The sequence below is a fragment of the Sorex araneus genome, chromosome 5, assembly GCF_027595985.1.
Source record: "Sorex araneus isolate mSorAra2 chromosome 5, mSorAra2.pri, whole genome shotgun sequence".
Classification (NCBI taxonomy): Eukaryota; Metazoa; Chordata; class Mammalia; order Eulipotyphla; family Soricidae; genus Sorex; species Sorex araneus.
This window is the reverse complement of record NC_073306.1, coordinates 108,693,093-108,720,341: the sequence shown is the minus strand read 5'-3', so window position 1 is coordinate 108,720,341 and position 27,249 is coordinate 108,693,093. Positions and strand designations below refer to the sequence as shown.

The 27,249-nt window shown below is 43.9% G+C and overlaps 1 protein-coding gene across 1 annotated transcript in view; it reads left to right on the top strand.

Annotated features, from left to right (window-relative positions):
• Positions 1–27,249, top strand: part of DNA2 (DNA replication helicase/nuclease 2) — a 41,181-nt gene that overhangs the window by 8,163 nt on the left and 5,769 nt on the right. The window contains exons 4-19 of the mRNA XM_055139211.1: positions 2,079–2,224; positions 4,804–4,935; positions 6,010–6,229; positions 8,262–8,379; positions 11,126–11,291; positions 13,956–14,150; positions 15,221–15,451; positions 18,322–18,438; positions 18,522–18,631; positions 18,906–19,015; positions 21,572–21,796; positions 22,985–23,178; positions 23,467–23,556; positions 23,638–23,842; positions 25,093–25,182; positions 26,481–26,663. Coding sequence (XP_054995186.1) covers positions 2,079–2,224; positions 4,804–4,935; positions 6,010–6,229; positions 8,262–8,379; positions 11,126–11,291; positions 13,956–14,150; positions 15,221–15,451; positions 18,322–18,438; positions 18,522–18,631; positions 18,906–19,015; positions 21,572–21,796; positions 22,985–23,178; positions 23,467–23,556; positions 23,638–23,842; positions 25,093–25,182; positions 26,481–26,663 — 2,532 coding nt within the window. The remainder of the gene's footprint in view (positions 1–2,078; positions 2,225–4,803; positions 4,936–6,009; positions 6,230–8,261; positions 8,380–11,125; positions 11,292–13,955; positions 14,151–15,220; positions 15,452–18,321; positions 18,439–18,521; positions 18,632–18,905; positions 19,016–21,571; positions 21,797–22,984; positions 23,179–23,466; positions 23,557–23,637; positions 23,843–25,092; positions 25,183–26,480; positions 26,664–27,249) is intronic.

The following is a 27,249-nucleotide window of genomic DNA, read 5'->3' as shown; positions in this document are numbered from 1 at the left end:
TTTTTGTTTGTGATGCAAGAAAGTTTTTATTGAAATTTATTTAGAATGAGCTGAGTGGAGAGAGAGGGAGAAGTATGTTTGAGAGAGAACGCGGGCTTTACCAGAATGGAAATGAAAGAGACAGACGAGTGACATGTGTTTGAGGGAGAACATGGGCTTGAAGGCACCTTCCCAGCGGGGTGTTAACCCCACAGCCTACCTCGAGTGCCTGTTTCTCCATTATTGTCTCTGGATTCCGGCCCCCGCCTCTTGCCCCACTACCCCACATTGTCTCCCCGCCATGGTAAGCTCAGTTCTGCAGACCATTTCACAGGGTCTGTTGCTTTGGTTAGTTATTGTTCCCCTTCTGCTCTTCTTTTTGTCTCACATATGAGAGATCTGTCCTCCTGACTGACTTCACTCTGCCTAATTCTCTCCAGTTCCCTCCACACTGCAGCAAACTACGTGATTTCATCTTTTTTCCCCCAGTGGTTTCATAATATTCCATTGTGTATATATCCCAGAGTTTCTTTTCTTTTTCTTTTTCTTTTTTTTTTTTTTGGCTTAAGGGTCATACCCAGCAATATTTGGACTGGAGCGATAGCACTGCGGGTAGGATGTTTGCCTTGCACACAGCCGACCCGGGTTCGATTCCTCTCTCCCTCTTGGAGAGCCTGGCAAGCTACCGAGAGTATCCTGCCTGTATGGTAGAGCCTGGCAAGCTACCCGTGGTGTATTCGATATGCCAAAAACAGTAACAACAAGTCTCACAATGGAGATATTACTGGTGCCTGCTTGAGCAAATCGATGAACAATGGGATGACAGTGCTGCAGTGCTGCCCAGCGGTACTCAGGATTTACTCCTGGCTCTGCATTCATCATTCATGAATCACTCCTGGTGGTGCTTGGGGGCCCATATGGGATGCCAGGGATCAAACCTGGGTTGACCTCATGCAAGGCAAAAGGCCTTATCTGTTGTACTATTGCTCTGGTCCTCATATATATCCCGCAGTTTCTTTTTTTGCTTTTTGGGTCACACCCGGCTATGCACAGGGGTTACTCCTGGCTATACACTCAGGAATTACTCCCGGCAGTGCTCAGGGGACCATATGGGATGCCGGGAATTGAACCCGGGTTGGTCGCGTGCAAGGCAACAAATGCCCTACCCACTGTGTATTGCTCCAGCCCCCAGTTTCTTTACCAGTCATCTGCTCTTGGACATTTGGGTTGTTTCCAGATTTTGGCTATTGTGAATAGTGCTGCAGTGAACACAGGAGTTCAAATGTTTTTTCAGAGTAGAGTTTTTGATCCCTGAGGATTGATCACCAGGAGTGGAATTGCTAGTCACATGGAAGCTCGATTCTTAGGTTTTTGTTTGTTTTTGAAGCTCAATTCTCAGTTTTTTAGGTATCCATATTTTCCAAAATGGTTGACATTTCCACCAGAAGTGGATAAGGGCTCCTTTTTCTTTTTTTTTTTTTTTTTTTTTTTTTTTATTTTTATTTTTTTTTTTTATTTTCTTTTTTTTTTTTTTTTTTTAATTTTAAATTTATTTATTTTTAATTAGAGAATCACCGTGAGGGTACAGTTACAGATTTATACACTTTTGTGCTTATACTTCCCTCATACAAAGTTTGGGAACCCATCCCTTCACCAGTGCCCATTCTCCACCACCTGTAAACCCAGTGTCCCTCCCACCCTCCCCAATCCCATCTCCCCCCCACCCCACCCTGCCACTGTGGCAAGGCATTCCCTTCTGTTTTCTCTCTCTAATTAGCTGTTGTGGTTTGCAATAAAGGTGTTGAGTGGCCGCTGTGCTCAGTCTCTAGCTAAGGGCTCCTTTTTCCCCACATCCAGTGCCAACACTAATTGTTTATGTCAGGCCTGTTCTTAAATTAGGTAATTTTGAATAGAAGAAAGAAAAATTATGTGTAATTCTATCCACTAAAATAAAAATTGTGATCTGTTTTGGTACTATCCCATAATACCACGTTGCATTTTGGCTCTGGTGGTTTGGTCAGAAGTATGTATATGATCATGTAGGTCAATATGCTGTGAAATTAAATGTTTGTATGATTTTTTTTTGTTTGTTTGTTTAGAGTTCCGATCTCGTCACACGCCAAATGCTGGTTGGTACTGTTCTCCATGAAATTTTCCAAAAGGCCATACGTGATACCTTTGCACTAGAAAAGCTACAACACCTTGCTTCTCAAACTGTTCAAGAAATAAGACATCTGAAAGAAATGTACGTACTATAACTATGAGAGGAACTATGGCTATCATTTAATCATATAAGCTTTTAGTCTATTTAATTAATTTTTGCTTTTTTCTTCCACTGAGGCCTTAATGCCATTTTTTGGTGGTAGTACGTATGTTAAACCACCATAGAACAGGTAAACTGGGGCTGGAGGCAGAGCATGGTGGATAGGCGTTTGCCTTGCTTGCAGCCAACCTGGGTTTGATCCCTAGCATACCATATGGTTCCCTGAGCATGGCCAGGAGAGATTCCTGAATACAGATTCAGGGGTCACGCTTGAGCATTGGTGAGTGTGGCCCAAAAACAAACAGACAAAAAATTATTGAAGCTTGTATGTTGGACTTGGTGCACTTCACTTAATGAGTTGTTTGTTATTCCCTCTACATTTGTGGGATTGTAGGTTGACTTCATGCTTGTGCTGGAGTTAAGAAAATACAGTGTTGGAGTCAGAGTGATAGCACAGCGGGTAGATTGTTTGTCTTGCATGTGTCCAACTCAGGTTTGATCCCCGGCATCAAATGTGGTCCCCTGAGCACTGCCAGGAGTAATTCCTCAGCACCGAGCTTGGAGTAAACCCCTGAGCATCGCTGGGTATGACCTAAAAAGCAAAAAAAAGAAAATACAGTGTTTGGAGCTGGAGTGATAGTACAGCGGGTAGAGCATTTACCTTGCATGTGGCTGATCCAGTTTGATTCCCAGCATCCTATAGGTCCCCCGAGCATGCCAGGAGTAATTCCTGAGTGCAAAGCCAGGAGTAACCTTTGAGCATCGCCGGGTGTGACCCAAAAAGCAAAAAAAAAAAAAAAAAAAAGAAAGAAAGAAAAAAAAATACAGTGTATTTCCTAAAAGTATTTTCTTTTTTGTGACAGTACAGCTACCACTTTCAAGAAATTGATTGAATACTTTTGCCTGATCTGTCCACATCTTAGTTTCATCTAGTAATGTCCTTTATAGCACGTTTTCCCCTCTAGGACACATACCCTTTTGCGGATGCTGAAAATGTTGATAAATTGGAGTGTTGGCTGGAGGGTGTTAGTGGGGTGAGCTTATATGTTGCATCAGCAGGCCTGGGTTTGGCCCATGGCACCACATAGTCCCTCAAGTACAGAATTAGTAGTAGCCCCTCAGCACTGCTGGATGTGGGCCCAAAAACAAAACAAAAAATTGAATGAATTGAACTTGGAGCCAGGTTGATAGTACAGTGAGTGGGTAGGGCACTTGCCTTGTACACAGCTGCCTCAGGTTCAGTCCTCTCCACTCCACATGGCCCACCAAGTCCCCCCCAGGAGTGACCCTGAGCACAGAGCCAGGAATAAGTCCTCAGTGCTGCTGAGTGTGAGCCACAAATGGAAACAACAAACAAAACAACAAAAACTAAACAAGTCATTCCCCCTCTCCCACAGAAATTGTGTTGGGGCCAGAGAGATAGTATAGCACACTTCTAGGAGTAATCCTCATTTTCACTGGGTATGAACCAAAAACCAAAAAAAAATTTTTTTTGTTATTGTTTTAAATATATATTTGGGGGGCTGGAGCGATAGTACAGCGGGTAGGGCATTTGCCTTGCACACGGCTGACCAGGGTTCGATTCCCAGCATCCCATATGGTCCCCTAAGCACCGCCAGGGGTAATTCCTGAGTGCAGAGCCAGGAGTAACCCCTGTGCATCACCGGGTGTGACCCAAAAAGAAAAAAATATATATATATATTTAGTTTGTTTGTTTTGGGGCCACACCAAGTCACAACCTGTTTTGGAGCTGCTTCAGCTTCTTTCTACTGGAGGTCCCTGTTGTACTTAGAAAAGCGGTACTGGCAGAGGGTGGCTGCTAATTTTTTTTCTTTGTTTTTTTTTGCTTTTTGGGTCACACCCAGCAATGCACAGAGGTTACTCCTGGCTCTGCACTCAGACATTACTCCTGGTGGTTCTCAGGGGACCATATGGGATGCTGGGAATCGAACCCGGGTCGGCCATGTGCAAGGCAAATACCCTACCTCCTGTACTATTGCTCCAGCCCCGGTGGCTGCTAATTTTGTTTGCCCTGTTGAACTGTCTCTTTTGTCACTTTTTGTGTTTTTGGGAAAAGAAAGTGGTGCTTGGGCCTTACTGCTGGCACTGCTCACCCTGCTTGGGGGACCGATGGGGCGCCTGGGATCAGTTCTGGTCTGGCTGTGTGCAAGGCCAGCGCACTCTGGGCTATACAGTCACGCCGGCTCCTGAACTGGCTATTCTGTGGTAACACTAGGGTTCTGTTTTCCTCCATCTTAAGGTTGAATATTTTTCCCACTGTTTGTATATCTTCTTATCCAGTATTTAGTAGAAAAGAATTTGTGTTGATGGCCAAAGAGATAGTAAGTCCTTGCATGTGGCTGACCCGGGTTCAATCCCTGGCACCCCATATGGTCCTCTGAGCACTGCCAGGAGTGATTCCTGAGCACAGAGCCAGGTGAATCCTTGAGAATGGTCAGGTGTGGCCCCCAAACAAAACAAAAACAAAAAGAACTTGAGTTGATCGTTTCATGTCTTCTAGCTGGTTTACATTATTGTATTTATTGCTCTTATTTTGACAGGTATTGCTTAAATCTGAACCAAGATGAAATAAAACAAGACGTAGAGGAATACCTTCCTTCGTTTTCTAAATGGGCCGATGACTTCATGCACAAAGATACTGCGGCTGACTTTCCTCAGATGAAGCTCTCTCTGTAATAAACCCATTTATTACTTGTTTTACTTGGTGTTTGTATGTTTAGATCAGGGTTCTGTTTTATATGTTGAAGTAACTGTTTTTAAAAATTTTTTTTTAATTGCAATGTAGGTAATAGTGTGAAAGTGTGGGCTGGACTGATAGTACACTGGCCTTGCACCCTGCTAATCTGGATTCAGCCCCTGGCATCTCATATGGTCCCCTGAGCCTACAAGAACAAAAAACATTAGTTTAGTTGGAGCAGTCTAAGTAGCAGAGCTATTCCTGTAATCTAGGCCAAGGAAATAGAGACCTTAGGGGCCGGAGTGATAGTACAGTGGGTAAGGTGCTTGCCTTGCATGTGGCTGACTTGGGTTTGATTCCTGATACCCGGTATGATCCCCTGAGTCTACCAGAGCTTATCTTTGAGTGCACAGCCAGGAGTAAGAGCTGACCATAGCTGAGTGTGGGTGTACCCTCCCCACTCCACCACATCCCCCAAAGGGAGTAAAGACCTTAGGGAGGAACAAACTGAACAAGCCATATCATCTATATTAAGGAAGTTGACGTTATGTGAATAAGAGCCTGCATATAATTAGTTCTCAGTCTAGAGCTTATATGAGAATCACTTGGAGGGTTTTTAAGTAAATGGCAGGTCTCACCTGTAGAGTAGATCTGGAATTAGAAATACAAGTTTGCAGGTGATGTAGATACTTCACCTGCAAAGTGAAGTATCATGTGGTGCTCAGGGTTTACTCCTGACTGCAGTCAGGGATCATTCTTGGTGGAGCTCGGGAGACCATGTTGAGTGTTAGATATTGGACCCAGGATCAGCCGTACCCGTGGTAGCAGATAAGAAATTAGCTAAATATTCTTTTTTTTTTTTTTTTGCTTTTTGGGTCACACCCGGCGATGCACAGGGGTTACTCCTGGTTCTACACTCAGGAATTACTCCTGGCGGTGCTCAGGGGACCATATGGGATGCTGGGATTCGAACCTGGGTCGGCCGCGTGCAAGGCAAATGCTCTACCCGCTGTGCTATCGCTCCAGCCCCAGAAATTAGTTAAATATTCTAATTATTATTATTTTTTAGGCCAAGTGATGGTGATAACAATAATCCAACATGCAATATTGAAGTAGTAAACTCATTGGATATTGAAGAAAGCATTTGGTCCCCTAGGTTTGGATTGAAAGGCAAAATAGATGTTACAGTTGGTGTGAAAATACATCGAGGAGGTAAAATGAAATATAAGATAATGCCCCTGGAACTGAAAACTGGTAAAGAATCAAACTCTATTGAGCATCGTAGTCAGGTATTAGTCTTAATAAGAAAATTGTCTATGTTTAACATTCAGACATTATACTGCTTAATATTTATGTATATACATATATACATCTATGTATGTGTATATGTATATGCGTGTTTGTGTGTGTGTGTGTGTTGGTTGCTTTGTTTTGGGGCTACAGCCAGCAGTGCATTTCTGGCTGTCACTCTCAGTGATGACTGAGGGACCATGTGGGTGTCTTCCCCAACTCCCCAGTGGATTGAATCCACTCTTCCCACACGCATAGCATGTGCACTATCTCTGGGATCAAACGGGGTCAGCCACATGCAAGCCAAGTGCTGTCTCTAGCTCCGGCTGTAAGAATTTTTAAAAGCGAGAATGTTTTAAAAATTCATTTAATGTATATATAGCATTATTAGTTTAGGTACCTAGCACAAAGATTTAACATTTGTGCCTATTTCAAAGTGGTCCCCTTAGTAAGTGTTAGTAGTTCGTGTTCATGTGTTTGGTGCCCTGTCAGAAGCTGCTCTCTACCAAGTTCACCTCCCTGGCCCCTGTGATGAAAACTTGAGATCTTAGCAGCTTTCAAAGATCCAGTCGCAGTGTATGGAATGGTACAGGGGTGGCCAATTCTGGTCCAGTTCCCAGCCCCACCTCCCAGGAGAGTCAGGTGTGGCCCTGAAATGTCACACAGCTGGGATCACTCAGTCAGCTTCCAGAAACCCATATAACTTGAGAAGTAGGGAGTTACACAGTAGCATTGGAAAATGTCAACCCAGTTCCCCTATTATCATAGGGAGTTTTAGAGAGTTTTAGCTCAGACTTTTGTTTTCTTCTGATGAGCATAGCAGAGGCTGTCCGCATGCCTCTTCCCTCAGCCTCTGTGCTCAAGGAGAAAACTCGTGACCGCATGCACTTTGGAGGATGCCCTTCCCCCACAGCCCCAAGGCTCTACCTTGTCATTTATGAGTTTCATTTTTGGGGGATAGGGGTCGGGTCCTACCTGACAGTGCTCAGGGGCTTTTCGTTCTGTGCTTAGGAGTTGCTGCTTCTGGTGGTGGTAGCATGATGGGGGGCACCCACTCCCCGCAAGCTGGTCCCTAGTTCTGTGGATTTTGTGGTGAGCACAAATTAATTAAAGCAGGCATTTATTTTCAAAGGAAAAGATGGGGACTGGAGCTATAGTACCACGAAGAAGTCGTTTTCCTTGCACACGGCTGACTCAGGTTCGATTCCCGGCATCTCATCCGAGCCTGCCAGGAGTGATTCCTGAGTGCAGAGCCAGGAGGGCCCCTGAGCACGGGCGAATGTGGCCCCAAAGCCAATAAATTAGTTAAATAAAAGGTGGAGGAGGCAAATGAAGGAAGCAAGCCCCTGGCTGGGATTAAATAAAGGTTTTATTTAAGGATAAATAGCACAGATATCCCTCCCCACAAGTGCAGACTTGGGGGCCTTTGGAGAACACCACAGCTGTTGTTTCTCTTGTGACTTCACACACCCTCCTCCCCTGCTCTGCCCCACATTTCCGTTTTCTCCCCTTCCCCTCCCAGCTGGGCAGCAAGTACTTGGAATTGGAGGTCCAGGTTGCCTTTGACCTTGTTCGTGAGTGGCCATCGTGACTGTAGACTGCCTGGCAGCCTTGGGTGTGCTTTGGATTTGTTAGTCTTCCCAGAGTGTGACTTGGTCAGAAGGCACCAGCCACTGACGGATGTTTACCACCCTTGGGTCTCCCCTGAGGCCTTGCAGGGTGTCATGAAGCCCCAGTGAAATGTTCTGCTCCCCCTAAATTTGTTGTCACTCTGTCAGGCATTTGGTCGAAGCACTCAGGGCCAGCCTCGTTGCTCCCTCTGTGCTCCCCCTCTCCCGCCACTGCACACATACCATGTGCTCTCTCCCTCACAGTGAAGCCAGGGGCTCAAACCTGGGGCCTCAGGTGTGGGAGGCATGTGCTTAGCTCTTTGACGCGCCTCCTCAGCCTTTTTGGTGTGTGGGGGGCCCCACATCCCAGTGACTATGGAAGGTTCCTGGCTTCTTTGACCAGGTTTCCGTCTCTTCACAGCTTGTTCTGTATACGCTGCTAAGCCAGGAGCGAAGAGCTGACCCAGAGGCCGGCCTGCTCCTCTACCTCAAGACCGGCCAGCTGTACCCTGTGCCCGCCAACCATCTGGACAAGCGAGGTGGGTGCTCGCTTTCTGTTTCGCTGATCATGAGGCTTGGTTTGCTTTTGTTTTTGTTTTTTGGTTGAAGCTAAATGTTTGAACTTGGCGGTTCTGACAGTTGCTTACTGAACTTGATAGGCCCAGTGGACCACAGGCTGCAGATTTTGGTTGTGATGTTTCTGTTTTGGGTGTGTGTGGGGGGTGCTATTTCCACGCAAGACTCGAGGGCCTGTGGCCACTCACGGTTTCCAGCCTGGCCCTGGAGACAGACAGTTAGTTCCCTGCTGGGGCTCAGCGATGCTGTGCTGCTTGGACCCGGAGGCTCTGGGGACCTCTAGAGCCACGTTGGGTGGCTGGGGGGAGGTTAACTTGGGGTCTAGCAGTCCTTCACAAACTAGAAATTGAGCTTCCATATGACCCCGCAATACCACTTCTGGGACTATATCCCGAGGATGCAAAAAAGCACAGTAGAAATGACATCTGTACCTATATGTTCATTGCAGCACTGTTCACAATAGCTAAAATATGGAAACAACCTGAGTGCCCTAGAACAGATGACTGGTTAAAGAAACTTTGGTACATCTACACAATGGGATACTATGCAGCTGTTAGGAGAGATGAAGTCATGAAATTTACTTATAAATGGATAGACATGGAGAGTATCATGTTAAGTGAAATGAGTAGAAAGAGAGGGACAGACATAGAAGGACTGCACTCATTTGTGGAGTATAGAATAACATCACCTAGGCTGACACCCAAGGACAGTAGATACAAGGGCCAGGAGGACTGCCCCATAGCTGGAAGCTGCTTCATGAGCGGAGGGGAGAAGACAAATGGAATAGAGAAGGGATCACTAAGAAAATGATGGCCAGAGGAATCAGTCAGGATGGGAGATTCATGCCGAAAGTAGATGATGAACCAAACATGATGACCTCTCAGTGTCTGTGTTGCAAGCCATAATGCCCAAAAGTAGAGAGAGAGTATGGGAGAGTATGGGGAGGCAGGGGGAGGGTAGGAAAGGGGGTATATACCGGGGATACTGGTGGTGAGGAATGTGCACTGGTGGAGGGATGGGTGTTTGATCATTGTGTGATTGTAACCCAAACATGAAAGCTTGTAACTATCTCACAGTGATTCAATAAAATAAAAAAAAAAAAAGGTAACAATGAGGAAACAAAACAAAATAAAATAAAAACTTCGGGTGTAGTCCTGATCTATCTCCCTGGCCTGTAGTTTGATATATATCAAGAATATATATATTGTATATAACATATATAATATATATAAAATATATATATATATTTTGACAAATTTTATTTGGAGGCTTTTGGAAGGGTGGAGGGAGGGAAAGAGAGAGAAACACACTTGAGAGAGAGAGCATGGGAGTCTCCAAAGGTGGAGAGAGCTCCTACACATATCCCAGCATTAGATAGGAAAATTTGAAAGTGCATATCTCAAGAGGGGAGATGTGGGCGACGCATGTGCTTGACCACGTGGGCACAAGCAGCACATGAACCTGGGTAGCATATGCACCTAGTTTGTTTATTTTTTAAAAATAAATCTTTCTTTGCAGGGGTGGGGGTTGGTGGTGGTGCATACCTGGCACATCTCAGGAATTGCTACTGTTGCTTTGCTTGGGACCTTGTTTTGTTTGGGATGGAGCCTAGGCCTTCTGCACGAAAAGCATGTGCTCTCCCCGCTCAGCTATCTCTGATACTACTTATTTGTTTTTTTTTTTTTTTTTTTTTTTTTTTTTTGCTTTTTGGGTCACACCCAGCGATGCTCAGGGGTTACTCCTGGCTTTGCACTCAGGAATTACTCCTGGCGGTGCTCAGGGGACCATATGGGATGCCGGGGATCGAACCCGGGTCGGCTGCGTGGAAGGCAAACGCCCTACCCGCTGTGCTATCGCTCCGGCCCCTCTGAGACTACTTATATTTGGGTTGAGGGGTTTCGTGGAAGTTTGAGCCTCGCATGAGGTACTCAGGACTTCCAGTTCTGTCCTCAGGATCTTAGTGGTGTTCAAGGGACCATTGTATAAGTAAGGGGTGCATGGTGTGAGATTAGGAGCGAACTAGTAGAATAGGGAGACCACAGGAAGGCAGGAAGGTTGGTGTCGCAGCTGGGGAAAGATTGAGAAACTCTGGTTTCGAGCAGGGGGTTACAGCTTCACAGTGTTTGCTAGACAGGACGTCATCTCATGACAGTGTTTGGAGAGACAATACAGCAAGTAGGGTGCTTGGTGGTGTATGCACCAGATACGGTCCCCCAAGCATCGCCAGGAATACTTCCTGAGTGCTGAGCCAAGAGAAACCTTTGAGCATCACTGGGGGAGCCCAGAAATAAAAAAACTGGTGGTGATTTTTATTTAAATTTGTTTTGTTTTGGGGTCACAGCCATCGGTGCTTAGGACTTACTCCTGGCTCTGTGCACAAGAATCACTCCTGATGGTGCTCAGGGGATCATCTGGGGTTCCAGGGATTGATTTTTATATAAATAATGAGGAAAAAATACATTTACTTCATTCTTTTTTTTTTTTTTTTTGCTTTTTGGGTCACCCCGGCAATGCACAGGGGTCATTCCTGGCTCATGCACTCAGGAATTACCCCTGGCGGTGCTCAGGGGACCATATGGGATGCTGGGATTCGAACCCGGGTCGGCCACGTGCAAGGCAAACGCCCTACCCGCTGTGCTATCACTCCAGCCCCCATTTACTTCATTCTTTTAAAAAAATAAAACTTCTTTCTTTGTTTTGCTTCCATAGAATTATTAAAGCTAAGAAACCAGATGGCATTCTCTCTGTTTCACCGCATCAGCAAATCGGCTACTGGAATGAAGAAGACAAAGCTTGCTGCTTTGCCACAGATCATTGAGGAGCAGCAGACTTGTAAATACTGTTCGCAGGCGGGCAACTGTGCTCTTTATAGCAGGTACTCTGTCTTCCCAAAGTACGAATTCAGATGGAGAATGTGCTCAGTGCAGTATGAGTTGACACTGCTGATGCTCGGTCTGCCCTGATGATTTTGTTGGGTTTTGTCTTGATTTGCTTTGTTGCAGAGCCTCACCCAGTGCTCCCTTCTTGAGGTTCCCCTGCCGACAGGGTTGCAGTTCCGCCCTCTGGCTTCCAGCGGGCAGTGTATGCTCATTAGCTGTTTGAGCGCGCTGCTGAGATCCTGGTGCATTTCCTGTTTTGAAATCATGTTGTCTTATTTTCTACGCTGCCTTATGTTTGTTTCTAGATTAAAACTTTAAATTTAGGGGCTGGAGCAATAGTACAGTGAGTAGGGTGTTTGCCTTGCACGCGGTTGACCTGGGTTCAATTCCCAGCATCCCATATGGTCCCCTGAGCACCGCCTGGAGTGATTCTTGAGTGCAGAGCCAGGAGTAACCCCTGTGCCTGTGCAATGTTGGGTGTGACCCAAAAAGCAAATAAATAAATAAAAATAAAACCAATACTTTAAATTTAGTTTTAAGCAAAATTTTTGATCCTTCAAATGATTTTCTGTGTTCTTGTATTTTGGTTTCATTTTGGAGCTGTCCAGCAGTGCTGGGGGCCATCGGGTCTGTCCCCAGCAGTGCTCAGGAGTCCATCAGAGATCAAACCTAGGGCTCTGATATGAATTCTCTGTATTCTCCATGTTTTTATTTTTTTTTTTCGGGGGGTAGGGGGGCGTTGAGACCACACCTAGCAGGGCTTGGGACCAGGTGGGATGCCAGGGATCAAACCCAGGTCATCTGTGTGCAAGGCAAAGTGCCCTTACCCTTTGTAGTTGTTCTGGCCCTTCTGTTGGCTTTCTTCAAAGAGCTCAGTGTCCAGTGACTTTTTTTTTTATGTTTTTTTAATTTTTTTTTTCTTTTTGGGTCACACCTGGCATTGCACAAGGGTTACTCCTGGTTCATGCACTCAGGAATTACTCCTAGAGGTGCTCATGGGACCATATAGGATGCTGGGAATCGAACCTGGATTGGCCACGTGCAAGGCAAACGCCCTACCCGCTGTGCTATCACTGCAGCCCCCAGTGACTTTTATTTTGAGAATTTCAGAATTACAAAAAGCCATAATTTGGTACTGACAAGAATGATGACTAGTGGGGGTGGGGGGGAAGGTATACTGTGATTCTTGGTGGTGGAATATGTGCACTGGTGAAGGGATGGGTGTTCGAGCATTGTATAACTGAGACTTAAGCCTGAAAGCTTTGTAGCTTTCCACATGGTGATTCAATTAAAAAAAAAAAATGATGGCTAGTGCATGCCAAACTTCAGTTGTTTGTAGAGAGTCACTAAGGACAAGATAATACAGTATTGAGTTTTTGATGCATTTGTTTTATAATTTGGGGCCTGAGGAGATCGCTCCATGGCTTGGGGTGCATATTTTGCACCTGGGAGGACTTGGTTCCATTTCTGAAATAGCCTGATTCTCTGGGAGTAACTCCTGAATACCAAACCAGGAATAACCCCTTAGGACTGCTGGATTTGGCCTGAGAAAAATATAACAACAGGAAAGCCATTTATTTGACTTATAAAATGCTGAAGTCTGGACTCGGAGAGATAGTAAATCAGGTAAGGCTGCATGTGGCTGACCTAGGTTCAATCCCTAGTACCCCATATGGTTCCCTGCGTCCTACCAGGAGTGGTCCCTGAGTGCAGAGCAAAGCCCTGAGCACCACTGGGTAAAGCTCGTAAACAAAACAAAGAAAATTTTAAAATGTTGAAGTTATTGGTGTTATCAGTTGTGGAGGGTCATACCCAGTAGGAATAACCTACTGGAGGGGCCCTGCCCGCAGCATGCTCAGGAACCAGAAGGACCATATTCAGCCTTTCCTAGAACAGTGCAGTGCCAGGGACCAAGCCCAGGACTTTGCCCATCCAGGACATGGGTTCTCACAAACCTCATCCCTGACTACAAAATACTGAAGTGTTCGATTTTTTTTTTTTTTTTGCTGTGGAGGGGCACAATGCTTAGTGCCCAGGAGTTGTTGCCCGGTTGGTGCCAGGGGGCCACATGGTGCTAGAAATCGAATCAGGGATGTCCACATGCAAGGCAAATGCTTTCCCCCTGGACTCTATCTGGCCCAACATTCAAATCATTTCATATTTCTAATTTTCTGGTTTGGAGTCATAACCAGCAGTGCTCCAGGCTTACTCTAGACTTTGTGCCTGGAGATCATTTCTGGTGGGGCTTAAGGAACCATATGGGATGCCAGGGATGGAACCCAGGTGGGCCACAAGCAAGGCAAGCGCCTTACCAGCTATCCTATCTCTCCAACTCCCCAATATTGAAATAGTTTTGAAGAAAAACTTATTTTAATAAGTTCTGGTGACTATGATGAATGTATAATTTATTTCAGAGCCAGCCAGTGAAATATTTTATATGCATCTCTACTATAGTGTTTTTTTTTCTTTTTCTTTTTGGGTCATACCCAGCGATGCACAGGGGTTACTCCTGGCTCTGCACTCAGGAATTACTCCTAGCAATGCTCAGGGGACCTTATGGGATGTTGGGAATCGAACCTGGGTCAGCTGCATGCAAGGAAAATGCCCTACCCGCTGTGCTATTGCTCCAGCCCCCAACTAATATGGAACTTTATCTTTAGAGCAATTGAACAGCAGATGGAGGATTTCTCAGTGCCTGTTGAGGTGCTGCACAAAGTTGAAGAAGAAACCCAGCATCTAAAGCCTACTCACTTAGAATACTTCCACCGTTGGTGTCTGATGTTAACCCTGGAATCACAGTCAAAGGATATTAAAAAGAATCAACAAAATATTTGGCTGATGCCTACTTCAGCTTCGTAAGTGGTCCTTTTAGTGTAACAATGAAACTTCAGTGGTTTGTAGTAGCTAGTGAAATGTCATCTGGAATTCTTGGAAAACACATGTTATGTAGTTTGTTAAAAACCTGCGATTTTATAGATTCATGCCAGCTTGATGACTTCCAGTAAACTGTGTCCAGCCCCTATTATTTTCATTAAGTTTAATAATTATTAAAGAATATTTTAAGTTATCAGTAAATCCTTTTTATCAATAGTAAGAATGTAAACTCAAGTGTATCTTTTTTTGGGGGGCCACACCTGGAGGTGCTCAGAACTTATTATTCCTGACTTTGCTCAGGAATCACTCTTGGTGAGACTCAAGTGGTGTTGAGGGAGCCAGGGTTGGCTGTGTGCACTGTCTGTCTCCCCTGTCCCAGATTGTATCTCTTCTTTGTTTTGGGACCATCTCCAGTAATGCTTGGACAGTTGTTGCCATTCAGTGCTCAGGGAACCATGTATTGCAGGGGATAAACCTGGGCCCTCTGCATGCAAAACATGTGCTCTAACCTTCTGACTACCTCTCTGGCCCCACAAGTTTCTGAAATTTTAAGCTAAAATGTAGTCATGCCTGAAAGATTGCAGATGCTTAATGCGTATTAATTAGAAGCAGTGGAATTATCTATTTGCTTAGCATTATTTTAATAACAATAATTAAAATCCTCATGTCAACACTAAATAAATAGGTTGCTATTTTCTGCACCACAGATTCCAGAAACTGGTTATTAGTTTGTCTTCTGAATGTTATGTGTATTTAGTACAGGAGAGGGGCTTTTTTAAGGCTGAACATACCAGTACCAACCTTTCTTAAAGCTCATAGTCTGTTGGTGCAACAGGCTCCTTAGCACTTCTTTTTGGTGAGAGACTGTTTAAAAACCAAAATAAATGATGTTCCTCAGCATTTCTAGTGCTTCCGTATGGATTGTGGAAAATGTAAAAACAATGGACTCCATACTGATGTTGAAGCGTCATTTGAACAAGAGGTTTGTGGGGAAGATGCTGACTGAATACTTACATATGCAATATTCATGGCTGCTGTCTCTCTTTCTCAGGGAGGAGAGTGGCAGCTGCATTGGAAACCTGCTGAGAACAGAACACGTAAAGGCAGTTTGTGATGGACAGTATTTACATAAGTTTCGCCGTGAAAATGGTGCCATGCCTGTCACAAACCTGATGGCCGGTGACAGAGTTATTTTAAGTGGAGAAGCAAGAACACTGTTTGCTTTGTCAAGGGGATATGTGAAGGAGATCGATGCGACAGCAGTAACCTGCTTGTTAGACAGGTACTGAAATGTTACCTGGAGTTGGGGGTGGGAGGCGCGGGGCAGAGGAAGTCACAGCTTTTGAGTATAATTTTCACATACCACTCACCCATTTAAAATGTGCAATTTAAAAACAAGTGGTTTTTGGGTATTTGGAATATTTTAGTAGGTTTGTACTCTAGTCTATTATCAGCATCAGGCATTTATATTGAGTATATTTGTTATATTCTAGAATTTTGCCTCCACCAACACAGTCAATTTTGGCATGCTTTTATTGCCCTGTAAGTTGAGGCCCTCGACAAACACCCCTTTATTTTCTGTCTTTTTAGATTTGCCTGTTCTAAACATTCCGTATAGATGTGATCATTATTATGTGATTGGTTGTCCACTGGCTTCTTTCAGTCCCCCTAATTGGACTGGGGGAGCAGTGAGATTTTGGTGGGTCATACCTAGCAATGCCTAGCATTGAACTGGGCCTTCTGCATGCAAGGTGCTTACTCAGCTCCGTGAGCTGTCTCTTCAGCCCAGCATCACTTTCTGAGGTTCATCTTTATGTATTAGCATGTATTACTACTTCATCTGGGGGGTGGTAAGCCCCATCTGGCAGTGCTCAGGGCTTACTTTTGGCCCTGTGTGAAGGGTCACACCTGACAGGGCTCTGGGGACCATATGCCTTGCTTGAGATTGAATCCATGCATGCCACTACCTGATGAGCTGTCTCTGGCCCCTGTAGAGTCAGTCTCTCTGCCTTTCTCAGGAAACCATTTTGTGATTCTTGCAAAGCTAGTTTTTTGAAAAAAACAAAAACAAAAACAAAAACTAATTGAACTTTTTTCACTGTAGTTTGTTGGTAAAGCATATGTCGTTCTTTCACTTTGAATGGTAACCTAGCAGTATAGAGGGTTTTTTTTTGTTTGTTTTTTTCTTTTTGGGTCACATCCGGCGGGGCTTAGGGATTACTCCTGGCTCTGCACTCAGGAGTTACTCCTGGCAGTGCACAGGGGACCATATGGGATGCTGGGAATTGAACCCGATTTGGCCGTGTGCAAGGCAAATGTTCTACCCGCTGTACTATCGCTCCAGCCCCTAGAGTATTCTATTTCTGTTTTGTGTAAAAAACTAAGGCACGCCGACGGGCATGTGGACTCGAGGGCTCTCCAGGCAGCTCTGTCTCACTGCCCGAGTTTGGTGCCCTGGAACCACTGTGTGTGGCTGTTGGTCAAGGGCAGGTGATGCAAGGAAGAAGGCCAAACTGGTTACTCGATCAGTTTATTTCATTCTCTCTCTTTGCTTCTCTCCCAGTTCTTTTTTTTTTTTTTTTTTTTTTTTGCTTTTTGGGTCACACCTGGCGATGCACAGGGGTTACTCCTGGCTCTGCACTCAGGAATTACCCCTGGCCGTGCTCAGGGGACCATATGGGATGCTGGGATTTGAACCCGGGTCGGCCGCGTGCAAGGCAAACGCCCTACCCGCTGTGCTATCTCTCCAGCCCCTCTCCCAGTTCTTGATCTTTCTCTGGATCTCTGGATCTCGCCCCCCCAGCCCACTCTTCCAGCCTAGTTAAATCCCCCAGCATGAGGGGGTTGGGGCGTACACATAGGTGTGGTCACAATCAATAGGGTAAGGTTCCTTTCCTTCAGGGGATGCTTCTCCTAGGACTGATTCTCTTTCAGCAGGAGGATCCACCCAAGGGTGGAGTCCCATGAGTGTGTTTCTCCTCATCCAGCAAACATATAAACATTCATATTAATCATTTTGTATGGAAACAATAAGAAATGCATTAAAGCTTGTAGAGTTGCCCTCCTGGGGCCATCTGGATCTCAGACTATAGTGCTTAGACCAGATCAGTCTTTCCTATCCCTAGCAGGGTCCTAGTCTCGTCATTACTTTTGGATCATGACAGCATTTGTCTATGATCAAGCTCTTAACTTATAGTTAAGAATTAGACACTTTGGCCAGGCCCATTTCGATGCCAGGGTAGCATATAACTCACTGCTTGCCCTGGATCCATCCTATCCATTGTTGGGACCCTGCTTTTGGGGTGCTAGGAACTGAGGGCAACTGAGGCTTAAGTGGAGAAAGCAGATGCCCGGGAATGAATAATATTTGAAGCCAATTAAGTCCCAAGTTACTAAAGCATAATATTGTCTTCTTGTGTCTATACTATGCTTTAAAGTAAATTATTCAAAAGGCATAAGGAGAGGAGAAAGGTAATATTAACTTATAAGTTCAGTATCCTAGGAAGGTCTGACCTTACAAATTAGCAGAGTCAGATTAGAGGGAGAAGCTGATTAACTGTTTTTGGGGGAAGAGAGCATAGAGAAGTGATTACAGCTAAACAAAGGGATGGGAGAGATTCGGGAACACCTTGATGGGTGAGACTGGGGTAAGCCTAAACTGCCCCCTTGCCTAAGCTCATTGGCAAGGGGGGAGAGGACAAATTAATGTCATCTTACAGTTTTGTTTTGTTTTGTTTTTGGGCAACACCTGGCAATGTGCAGGGGTTACTCCTGGCTTTGCATTCAGGAATTACTCCTGACGGTGCTACAGTGCTTGGGGGACTATATGGGATGGCAGGAATTGTACCCAGGTTGGCTATGTGCAAGGCAAACATCCTACCTACTGTACTATCTCTCCAGCTTCCTACTCTTTTTTTGTTGTTAGCTTGGGGTCACATCTGGTGGTGTTCCTGACTGAGTTCTAGGGATCACTCTTGGCGTGCTTCAGGGGATTGTATGGGGTGCTGGGACCAAACCTGGGTCAGCCACTTGCAAGGCAAGTACCTTCCACACTGTATATCTCCCCACCCATTTACTGTTTCAGGTGACAGCATTTACTTCTCTTACAGACCACTATGTTAACTGAGTACCATTTGTGTTTTGCTGTTTTAGGAACTTGTCAGTATTTCCAGAATCAACTTTATTCAGAATGGACCAAGAAGAAAAGAATAGTGATATAAATACGCCATTAGGAAATCTTTCTAAACTGATGGAAAATTCTGCTGTGAGGTTTGTAGTAGCGAACAGATCTGAAGTTGACCTCACTTCTCTAAGACATTTTATTACTTAAAAACGTGTGTTTTATGTTTCAGCCAAAAGCTTCGAGAGTTAATCATTGACTTTCATGAGCCCCAGTTTATATGCTACCTCAGTTCTGTTCTTCCACATGACGCAAAGGACACTGTTGCCAGCATCCTCAAGGGTAAGCCGTGGTCAGCAGGGCTGAGCCCACTCATCTGTCTGGATTCTATTGACAATCGAAGCTCTGTCACGCGTTTTAAGCCTGCTCTCACAATTTTCATCCCTTCCCACTTGTTTATTTATATCCTTTTTCGTCAGTAATATTACTGTGAGAAGGGTGTGTTGAAAATAAGGCTGCTGTCCTTGGAAAATGGTTTATTTGCTCACTGATGTTAATAATTTTTTGTTTTTTAAAAAAATAACTTTTTGTTTGTTATTTAAAAATTTAAATACAGGTTTGAATAAACCTCAGAGGCAAGCCATGAAAAGGGTCCTTCTTTCAAAAGATTACACACTCATCGTGGGTATGCCTGGCACAGGAAAAACGACGACAATTTGTACTCTTGTAAGATTATTGTTATTTTGCTCCAAGTAAATACTCACATTAGAGTGCTCAGCTCAGTATTTTTATTTCAAAGGGCTGAACTTTTTAGGCAGAACATCATTTTTTAAGGCAGAGATAGGATACAAGTGTCCCCAGCCACCGCAGGGCCTGAGCGGCACTATAACCTCAGGCCCCGCTTTGAATGCCTAGGGGCCACTCCTGGCAGAGCTCAGGGGATCATGTGGGGTGCCGACGATCAAACCCAGGTTGGCTGCATGCAAGGCAGCCGCCCTGCCCATTATATTATCTCTCTGGCCCTGAAGTCTTGATTTCTTAGTTATTGGTAGAAGATCATTAAAGACTGGGGGTGGGGAAGCAGTCACACAATTATGTTAGAGCCACACACTTTGTTATGCTGCCAGGGATTGAACCTGGTGCCTGTCAGTATAGGGTATGTGTCTGTGACATACACCTGGGACCCTGGAGTTTTTAGATGTAAAATTGTCTTAGATCACTCTTGCTAGCATTGTAAATTCTTGTCCTTTAAAAAATTAATAGGTGGGGGCTAGAGTGATAGCACAGCGGCCTTGCACGCGGCCGACCCGGGTTCAAATCCCAGCATCCCATATGGTCCCCTGAGCACCGCCAGGGGTAATTCCTGAGTGCAGAGCCAGGAGTGACCCCTGTGCATCGCTGGGTGTGACCCAGAAAAGCAAAAATTAAAAAAAATTAATAGGTGGTGGAGAATGGGCACTGGTGTAGGGATGGGTACTCGATCATTGTATGACTCAAACTTAAGTTTATAAGTCTGTAACTGTACCTTACGGTGATTCATTTAAAAATAATAATAAAATAAAAATAATAATAATAATGAAAATAGGGTACTGGAGTGATAGCACAGTGGGTAGGGCGTTTGCCTTGCACGCGGCCAACCTAGGTTTGATTCCCAGCATCCTATATGGTCCCCCGAGCACTACCAAGAGTAATTCCTGAGTGCAGAGCCAGTAGTAACCACTGAGCATCGCTGGGTGTAACCCAAAAAGCCAAAAAAAAAAAAAATTAATAGGATCAGAAACATAGTACAGGAGGTAAAGTGGTTTCCTTGCATGTCAATGACTCTGATCTCTGACAACACACTTGGTCCTCTTAATGCTACCGGGGTCACCCCTTAGCACAGAGCCAGGAGTAAACGCTAAGCACTGCTGATTGGGGCCCAAATTCCCCTCTCCACCAAAAAGATTGAATAAGTTATGGATCAGGGAGATGATTCAAAGGGCTGAAGCGCATACTCTACATGCTGGAGTTCTAGGTTTGATCTCTGGTACCACAGGGTTCCCTAAGTACTACTGGGAATGGTCCCTAAGTACCAGGCCTAGAACAGTCCCTGAACACTCTCCAGTTTGGGGATTAAAGAGAGAGCTCAGTGGGCTGGAGTACCTGCTTTGAATATAGGACGTCTGAGTTCAAGCCCTGGCATCCCATTTGGTACCCCGAGCATTGCCATGTTGCCCCCAAACGAAACGTAAACCTGAACAGTACTCCCGGCTTTACCTCATCCTAATAAGAAAATTCTATAATGACTGAGGATGTGACTCAGTGATATTGCACTTGCCTTGCATATTGGAGGCTGTGGATGTAATCCCTGGCTCTTCTTCATGGTTCCCTGAGCACTGATAAGAACAACCAAAACAGGAGTTGCCCCTGAACACTGCTGGATGTGACCCCAAAACCAAAGAAAAAGTATATAATGATGGCTTAGTAGGTTTTTCTTTTCTTTTTTTTAATGTCAGTAAAGCTTCAAGTAGTTGATTGACACTGTTAAAGGCTGGCATATACTTATTATATTAATATATGATTATTTTTATATTATATGATTAATAAAATGCTGTTGCCATTAAAATTTTTTTTTCACTTTACTTTGATTACATTCAATATTTAAACAAAAAAATTTACTATTATTGATTTGGAGTTTCTCCCCCCTAAAGTCGATCTGCTGAAAAGAAAGCATTTGGTAATTTGTTTTCCATTGCTGAGAATGAAGAGATATGAGGTCAGGAGGCCGCACTAGCAGCAGCATAGTTTTGGATTTCTGTATTTTAGTATTTTAGTAACTAAGTCCAGAGAAATGTCTGCCAGGAATCACAACATTGTAAGCTTGTACCTCTCAGCTACTTTATATTCCACATATGAGTGCGATCTTTCTATGTCTGTCACCATTTAAATTTTTATAAAGCATTTTTACTTTATAATTTAAAAACATGCTCCATACCTTAGCTTTTTTTGTTTGTTTTGTTTTGTTTTCTGGGTTACATCTGGCAATGCACAAAGGTTACTCTTGGCTCTGCACTCAGGAATTACTTCTGCCGATGCTCAGGAGACCATATGGGATGCTGGGAATTGAACCCGGGTCAGCCGCGTGCAAGGCAAATGCCCCACCGTTGTGTTATTGCTCCAACCCCCATGCCTTAGCTTTTAAATGAGCTTTCTTTTTAGTTGTTTTTTTTTTTCTTAGTGGAAAATAGAAACATGTTCAAAGTGATCCATAATTTCTTTTCTTTTCTCTTATTTATTATTTAGGTAAGAATTCTCTATGCCTGTGGTTTTAGTGTCTTGCTGACCAGCTATACACACTCAGCTGTTGACAATATTCTTTTGAAGTTAGCCAAGTTTAAAATAGGATTTTTGCGCTTGGGTCAGACGCAGAAAGTTCATCCAAATATCCAGAAGTTTACAGAGGAGGAAATTTACAGAACAAAGTCCATTAAATCCTTAGCTCACCTGGAAGAGCTCTACAATAGTCAAGTAAGTCCTGCATTTGTATAATGACCCTATCAGGGCCCGGAGGAATGGATCGCAGGTCGGCCACACAAACACCCTATCCACTGTGCTATTGCTCCAGAGTATTTATTATAGAACAGCTTATTTTTTTTTTTGTGGGGGGGATGGCGAGGGAAGGGGTTCCACAATGCTTTCCCATTCCTGTTCCTTTGAGTGGAGTAGTAGACTTTTGTTAGATCCTTTTGTTCATCTGTGGCACCAATCAGACTTTTTCAGCTCTGACTCTGGGGTATGTGCACAGGAGCAAAGCTGGGGCAACTAAGTCCTATTTCTCAGCTCCCAGGGTTCCTAGTTGATCTAACTTTCTTCATCTTTAGAGTCCTAGTTCTGTATATAACGCTCATGTATGTTTGCTTGTACTTGGGACGAGTAAAGGGAAGCAGTACAGGATCTCAAATACTTTTGAGATCCTGTCAGTTAACTTTAAAATAAAAGTGTTCATTTATTGCCTCTTAAATGTCTTAGATTTCCATCTGGAAATATCCAAAGTTGAGCATTGTTTGTAATATCTAGAAAATGTACTTGAATTTTTTTTTTTTACTTTATAGTAAAGGGGCTGGGAACGTAGCTTAGCAGTAGAGCATTTGCCTTGTGTGTGTGAAGCCCTGGGTTTGCCCTGGTATCACAGCACCCTCCTTCCCTCCCAAAATCAGTTTCATAGTTGAAAAAGTTTTTTTATTTGTATCCTGTAAACAGTGTTTTGAAATCAGATATTAAATATCATGAGTATTTTTACCATGGGATTAGAGAATGATTTCTTTACCTCTTGATTTAAAAATGGGAGAACTGGGGCTGGAGTGATAGCACAGCGGGTAGGGCATTTGCCTTGCACGAAGCTGACATGGGTTTGATTCCCAGCATCCCATATGGTCCCCTGAGCACCACTAGGGGTAATTCCTGAGTGCAGAGCCAGGAGTAACGCCTGTGCATCGCCAGCTGTGACCCAAAAAGCCAAAAAAAAAAAAAAAAAAAAAGGAGAACTATTTTGTTGTTTTGGAGGGTTCACACCCAGCAGAGTTTAGGAACTACTCTTGGGGCAGTGCTCAGGGGACCAGTCAGTGTCAGGCTCTCAAATGCAAATCATGTGCTCCAAAAGTATATTTCTTAGACATTTAAAATGATGCTATAATTTTCTGTTTTCTTTCTTTTCAGCTTATAGTTGCAACAACATGTATGGGAATAAACCACCCAATATTTTCTCGTAAAATTTTTGATTTTTGTATTGTGGATGAAGCGTCTCAAATCAGCCAGCCCATTTGCCTGGGGCCACTTTTCTTTTCGCGGAGATTTGTGCTGGTGGGGGATCATCAGCAGCTCCCTCCTCTTGTGCTAAACCGGGAGGCGAGGTAAGCAGATGCAGGGATTTCAGGGATTTATCGGATTTTTGTTTGTTAGTTTATGTTTGTTTTGTTCTGGGGACCACACCCAGCGTGTTCAGGCCTTACTCCTGGCTCTCTGCTCAGGAATGTGGTCCTTGCTGGGGTTCAAGGACTGTATAGGATGCTGGGGACCAAATCTCAGTCAGCTGTGTGCGGGACAAAGTACTTGCTCTACTATTGCTCCTGCTGCCCCTTGCAGGGTTTTTAAGGGACAGTGTCAATACACTGATAGACCTGAATTTGATTTGTCGACAGAGATCTCGGCATGAGTGAAAGCTTATTCAAAAGGCTGGAGAAGAATAAAGATGCTGTTGTACAGTTAACTGTGCAGTACAGAATGAACAGGTATTTGTAACTGGCCAGCTGTGATGATTTTCAAGTTTGTTTTTATCTGCCTAAATTATCATTTTTTTGTCATCTCTGTAGTAAGATCATGTCCTTAAGTAATAAATTGACATATGAGGGGAAGCTGGAGTGTGGATCAGACAAAGTAGCTAATGCAGTGATAAACCTTCCTAACTTTAAAGATGTGAAACTGGAACTGGAATTTTATGCTGATTATTCTGAAAACCCTTGGCTGGCCGGAGCATTTGAGCCAAACAATCCTGTTTGTTTTCTTAATACAGACAAGGTAAAAGCAAAAATTTCTATTTTTCTCTGTTTGTCCTATTGTTTAAATTCCACAGTTTTCAGTAGTGAACGCTTCTCGAGAGCTTGAAAGCCATGGTACTTCAGCACAGGATAATCTTACCTCTTCCTGTATATACTTATTGTCTTTGGGAGAAGGTTTATTCTGAGGAATGATGTGTCAAATGAACTTTGAAAAAAGTAAAGCTTGAAAACTAAGTTTTTGGTCTAATTATATTTCCTAGAAATTGGCAGTGATAGCACGTAGTGCCAGGGGTTGGACCCAGTCTCCGACATCACAGCATGCTTTCACCTAATGAGCGACCTTTCAGCCCAAATGGCTGCTTTTATAAACCACTATTCCTGTTTATTGGCTAAAATTTATTGTTTCCCTTCCCAATTGATTGCTCAGATTGTTTTTGCAACTCACACTCCTCTTAATACTAGGATTTTGAATAGTCGAGGAGCTGAAGAGGTAGCTCCAAGGGCTGGGCACATGATTTACATGAGGGAAGCCTGGGTTTGGTCCCCACTATTGCGTGGTCCCCTGAGAATAGAGCCCATGAACACAGCCAGTTATGGTCCCCAAACAAGCAAAAATAAAAACAAATACTGAAAATAATAATAACAATGTTACTTAAGGTTCATAAAGAAGCAGAATAGTCTTTGGAGAGTTTTTTCAGGTTTAGCAGAACCTGGGCAATTTTGTCTGCTTCTGTTTTGTATAAAGGACACAAGAGAAAGAAAAAGCACAGATCTTAGTGCTAGATTGATTGATCCTTAGAGCAATTATTGTTAGGTTTGGGGAAATCTTTTTTAAAGCTTTTTGGGTCATACCCAGCAATGCTCAGGGGTTACTCCTGGCTCTGCACTCAGGAATTACTCCTGGCAGTGCTCGGGGGACCATATGGGATGCTGGGAATCGAACCTGGGTCAGCCCTACCCGCTGTGCTATCGCTCCAGCCCAGGGGAAAACTTCTTATCTATCTTGGTCTTTGACACATAAAATTGGAGGTAACAAAATATGGTATGTGAAACTCTACATATGCTGATAGGTTTTAGTCTCAACTGTAGTAGTTTAAGGTGAGTTTTATCTGAGGTAGCTTTGTAAAAGGTGACTTAATACCATTCGTTCATATTGATTCTTTCTCCTCCATTTTAAAGATGTTTATCATGTCTCCACTGCTGACAGTGCCGCCTCTATGACTCTGTACTGACTCTCTCTCCAGAGACTGCTTATTTTTTTTAATTTAGGTTCCCGCACCAGAACAAACTGAAAAGGGGGGTGTGAGCAATATAACAGAAGCCAAACTTGTAGTTTTCCTGACTTCAATTTTTATCAAGGTAATTGAGGATATCGTGAATTTTGAGAACTAATTCATATTTAGTTATAGAGTAATAGAATATTAAAATGCAGGCGAGGGAGAGAACTCAACTGGCTGAGCACATCCTTTGCATGTAGGAGGCCAGGTTTGATTCTCGGCACTTCCCGGGAGCAGCCCCTGAGCACTGCCAGGTGTGGTCCCCAAATTCCCATCCCTCAAAGAAAAGTCAGAGTACAAGGAACTTCAGTCTGACCTGGGGCCAGAAAGAGTACAGTGGGTAGGGCACTTGCCTTGCACAAAACTGACCCGGGTTTGAGCCCCAACACTCCATACAGTCCCTGGCTCCTGCCAGGAGTGGTCCCTGAGCATTGTTGGGTGTGGCCACAAAACAACAAAAGCCAAAACAAAAACATCTGGCCTTAATCCTTACTAAGGTAAGAGGCATAAAGCCTGTTTTATTTTGATAAAGTTTATCTAAGATGCAATTTTTCATAGTGACATTTTAGGTTTTCATTTAGAAAAAGTTTTTGCAAACAGCTAATTCTTATTGTTAAGGCAGTATTATAGTCAGTATAATTGGGATGTGAAAGCCTCACTTTCAGGACTAGCCGGAAGAGAAGTGTGGTTTTTTTTTTTTTTTTGCTTTTTGGGTCACACCCGGCGATGCACAGGGGTTACTCCTGGTTCTACACTCAGGAATTACTCCTGACGGTGCTCAGTGGACCATATGGGATGCTGGGATTCGAACCCAGGTTGGCCGAGTGCAAGGCAAATGCCCTACCCGCTGTGCTATCGCTACAGCCCCGAGAAGTGTGTTTTTACTGTTCTTTTTTTTATTTTATTTTATTTTATTTTTGCTTTTTGGGTCACACCTGGAGACACTCAGGGGTTACTTCTGGCTCTGCAGTCAGAAATTACTCCTGGAGGTGCTCAGGGGACCATATGGGATGCTGGGAATCGAACCCGGGTCGGCTGCGTGCAAGGCAAGAGCCCTACCCACTGTGCTATCGCTCCAGCCCCTACTGTTCTTTATAATGGCACTGTTTTAGTGAGGCGCCAGTCATTATGCTACCCTGAATCTCTAAAGATCATGGGATATATTTTTATTTTAGGCGCAGTTCATCTATGAGATGATTTCATCTCAGAAAGTATGGGTATAGATGTATAGCAGATTCAATAACTAGTTCTTTAAAAAGAACTATTATAACTTTCACTTGGGCACAATACATAGATATTTAATATAGTAGATTTTGTAAAAAAAAAGATGAAAATGAAAATCAGGATTTTATTTTTAAATTGTGTTTTTATTGTGTGTAGGCTGGATGTAATCCCTGTGATATTGGCATAATTGCACCATACAGGCAGCAACTGAAAATCATCAATGATTTATTGGCACACTTGTCTCTTGGGATGGTTGAAGTTAATACAGTAGACAAATACCAAGGAAGAGACAAAAGTATTGTTCTGGTCTCTTTTGTTAGAAGCAATAAAGATGGAACTGTAAGTTAATTGTTTTTCCTGTTTGTTTGGAGTCTTTTCTCTTTAATTATTAAAACATAAAATGTATGGTCTTAATTGGTTTAAAGTTTAGAGTTCAGTAGTATTAAATCTATTAATGTGGTATATATATATAACAGTCTCCAAAACATTTTCACTTTGCAAAACTAAAACTATTCAGGAATAACTTTCATTCCCCCCACTTCCTGGCATTTAGTACCCAGTGTTTTATTTTCTCTCTCCCTGTCCCTGTCCCTGTCCCTCCCCCTGAGTCTCTCCCTTTCCCTCTCCTTTTCCCACTCCCCCTCCTCCCCTCCCTCCTCCTCCCTCCCCTCACCCTGGCCCCTTCCCCCCTCCCCCCTCTCTCTCTCCCTCTCTCTCCTTCACTGCCAGAGGCAAAGCATACATGCAGACATTTTGAGTCATCTCCCCAATGGCTCGCACATTCCACACTGTGCAGCTCTTGGGCTGTGCATCAGGTGGCGGTACTGGTACTCTGCTGCCGTGTGCGTGCTTCAGTCACAGTGCTGTCATGTGTGCTCACTGCGGGTCACACTCTTAGTTGAATGGAGGTTGCACTCGCTTTACT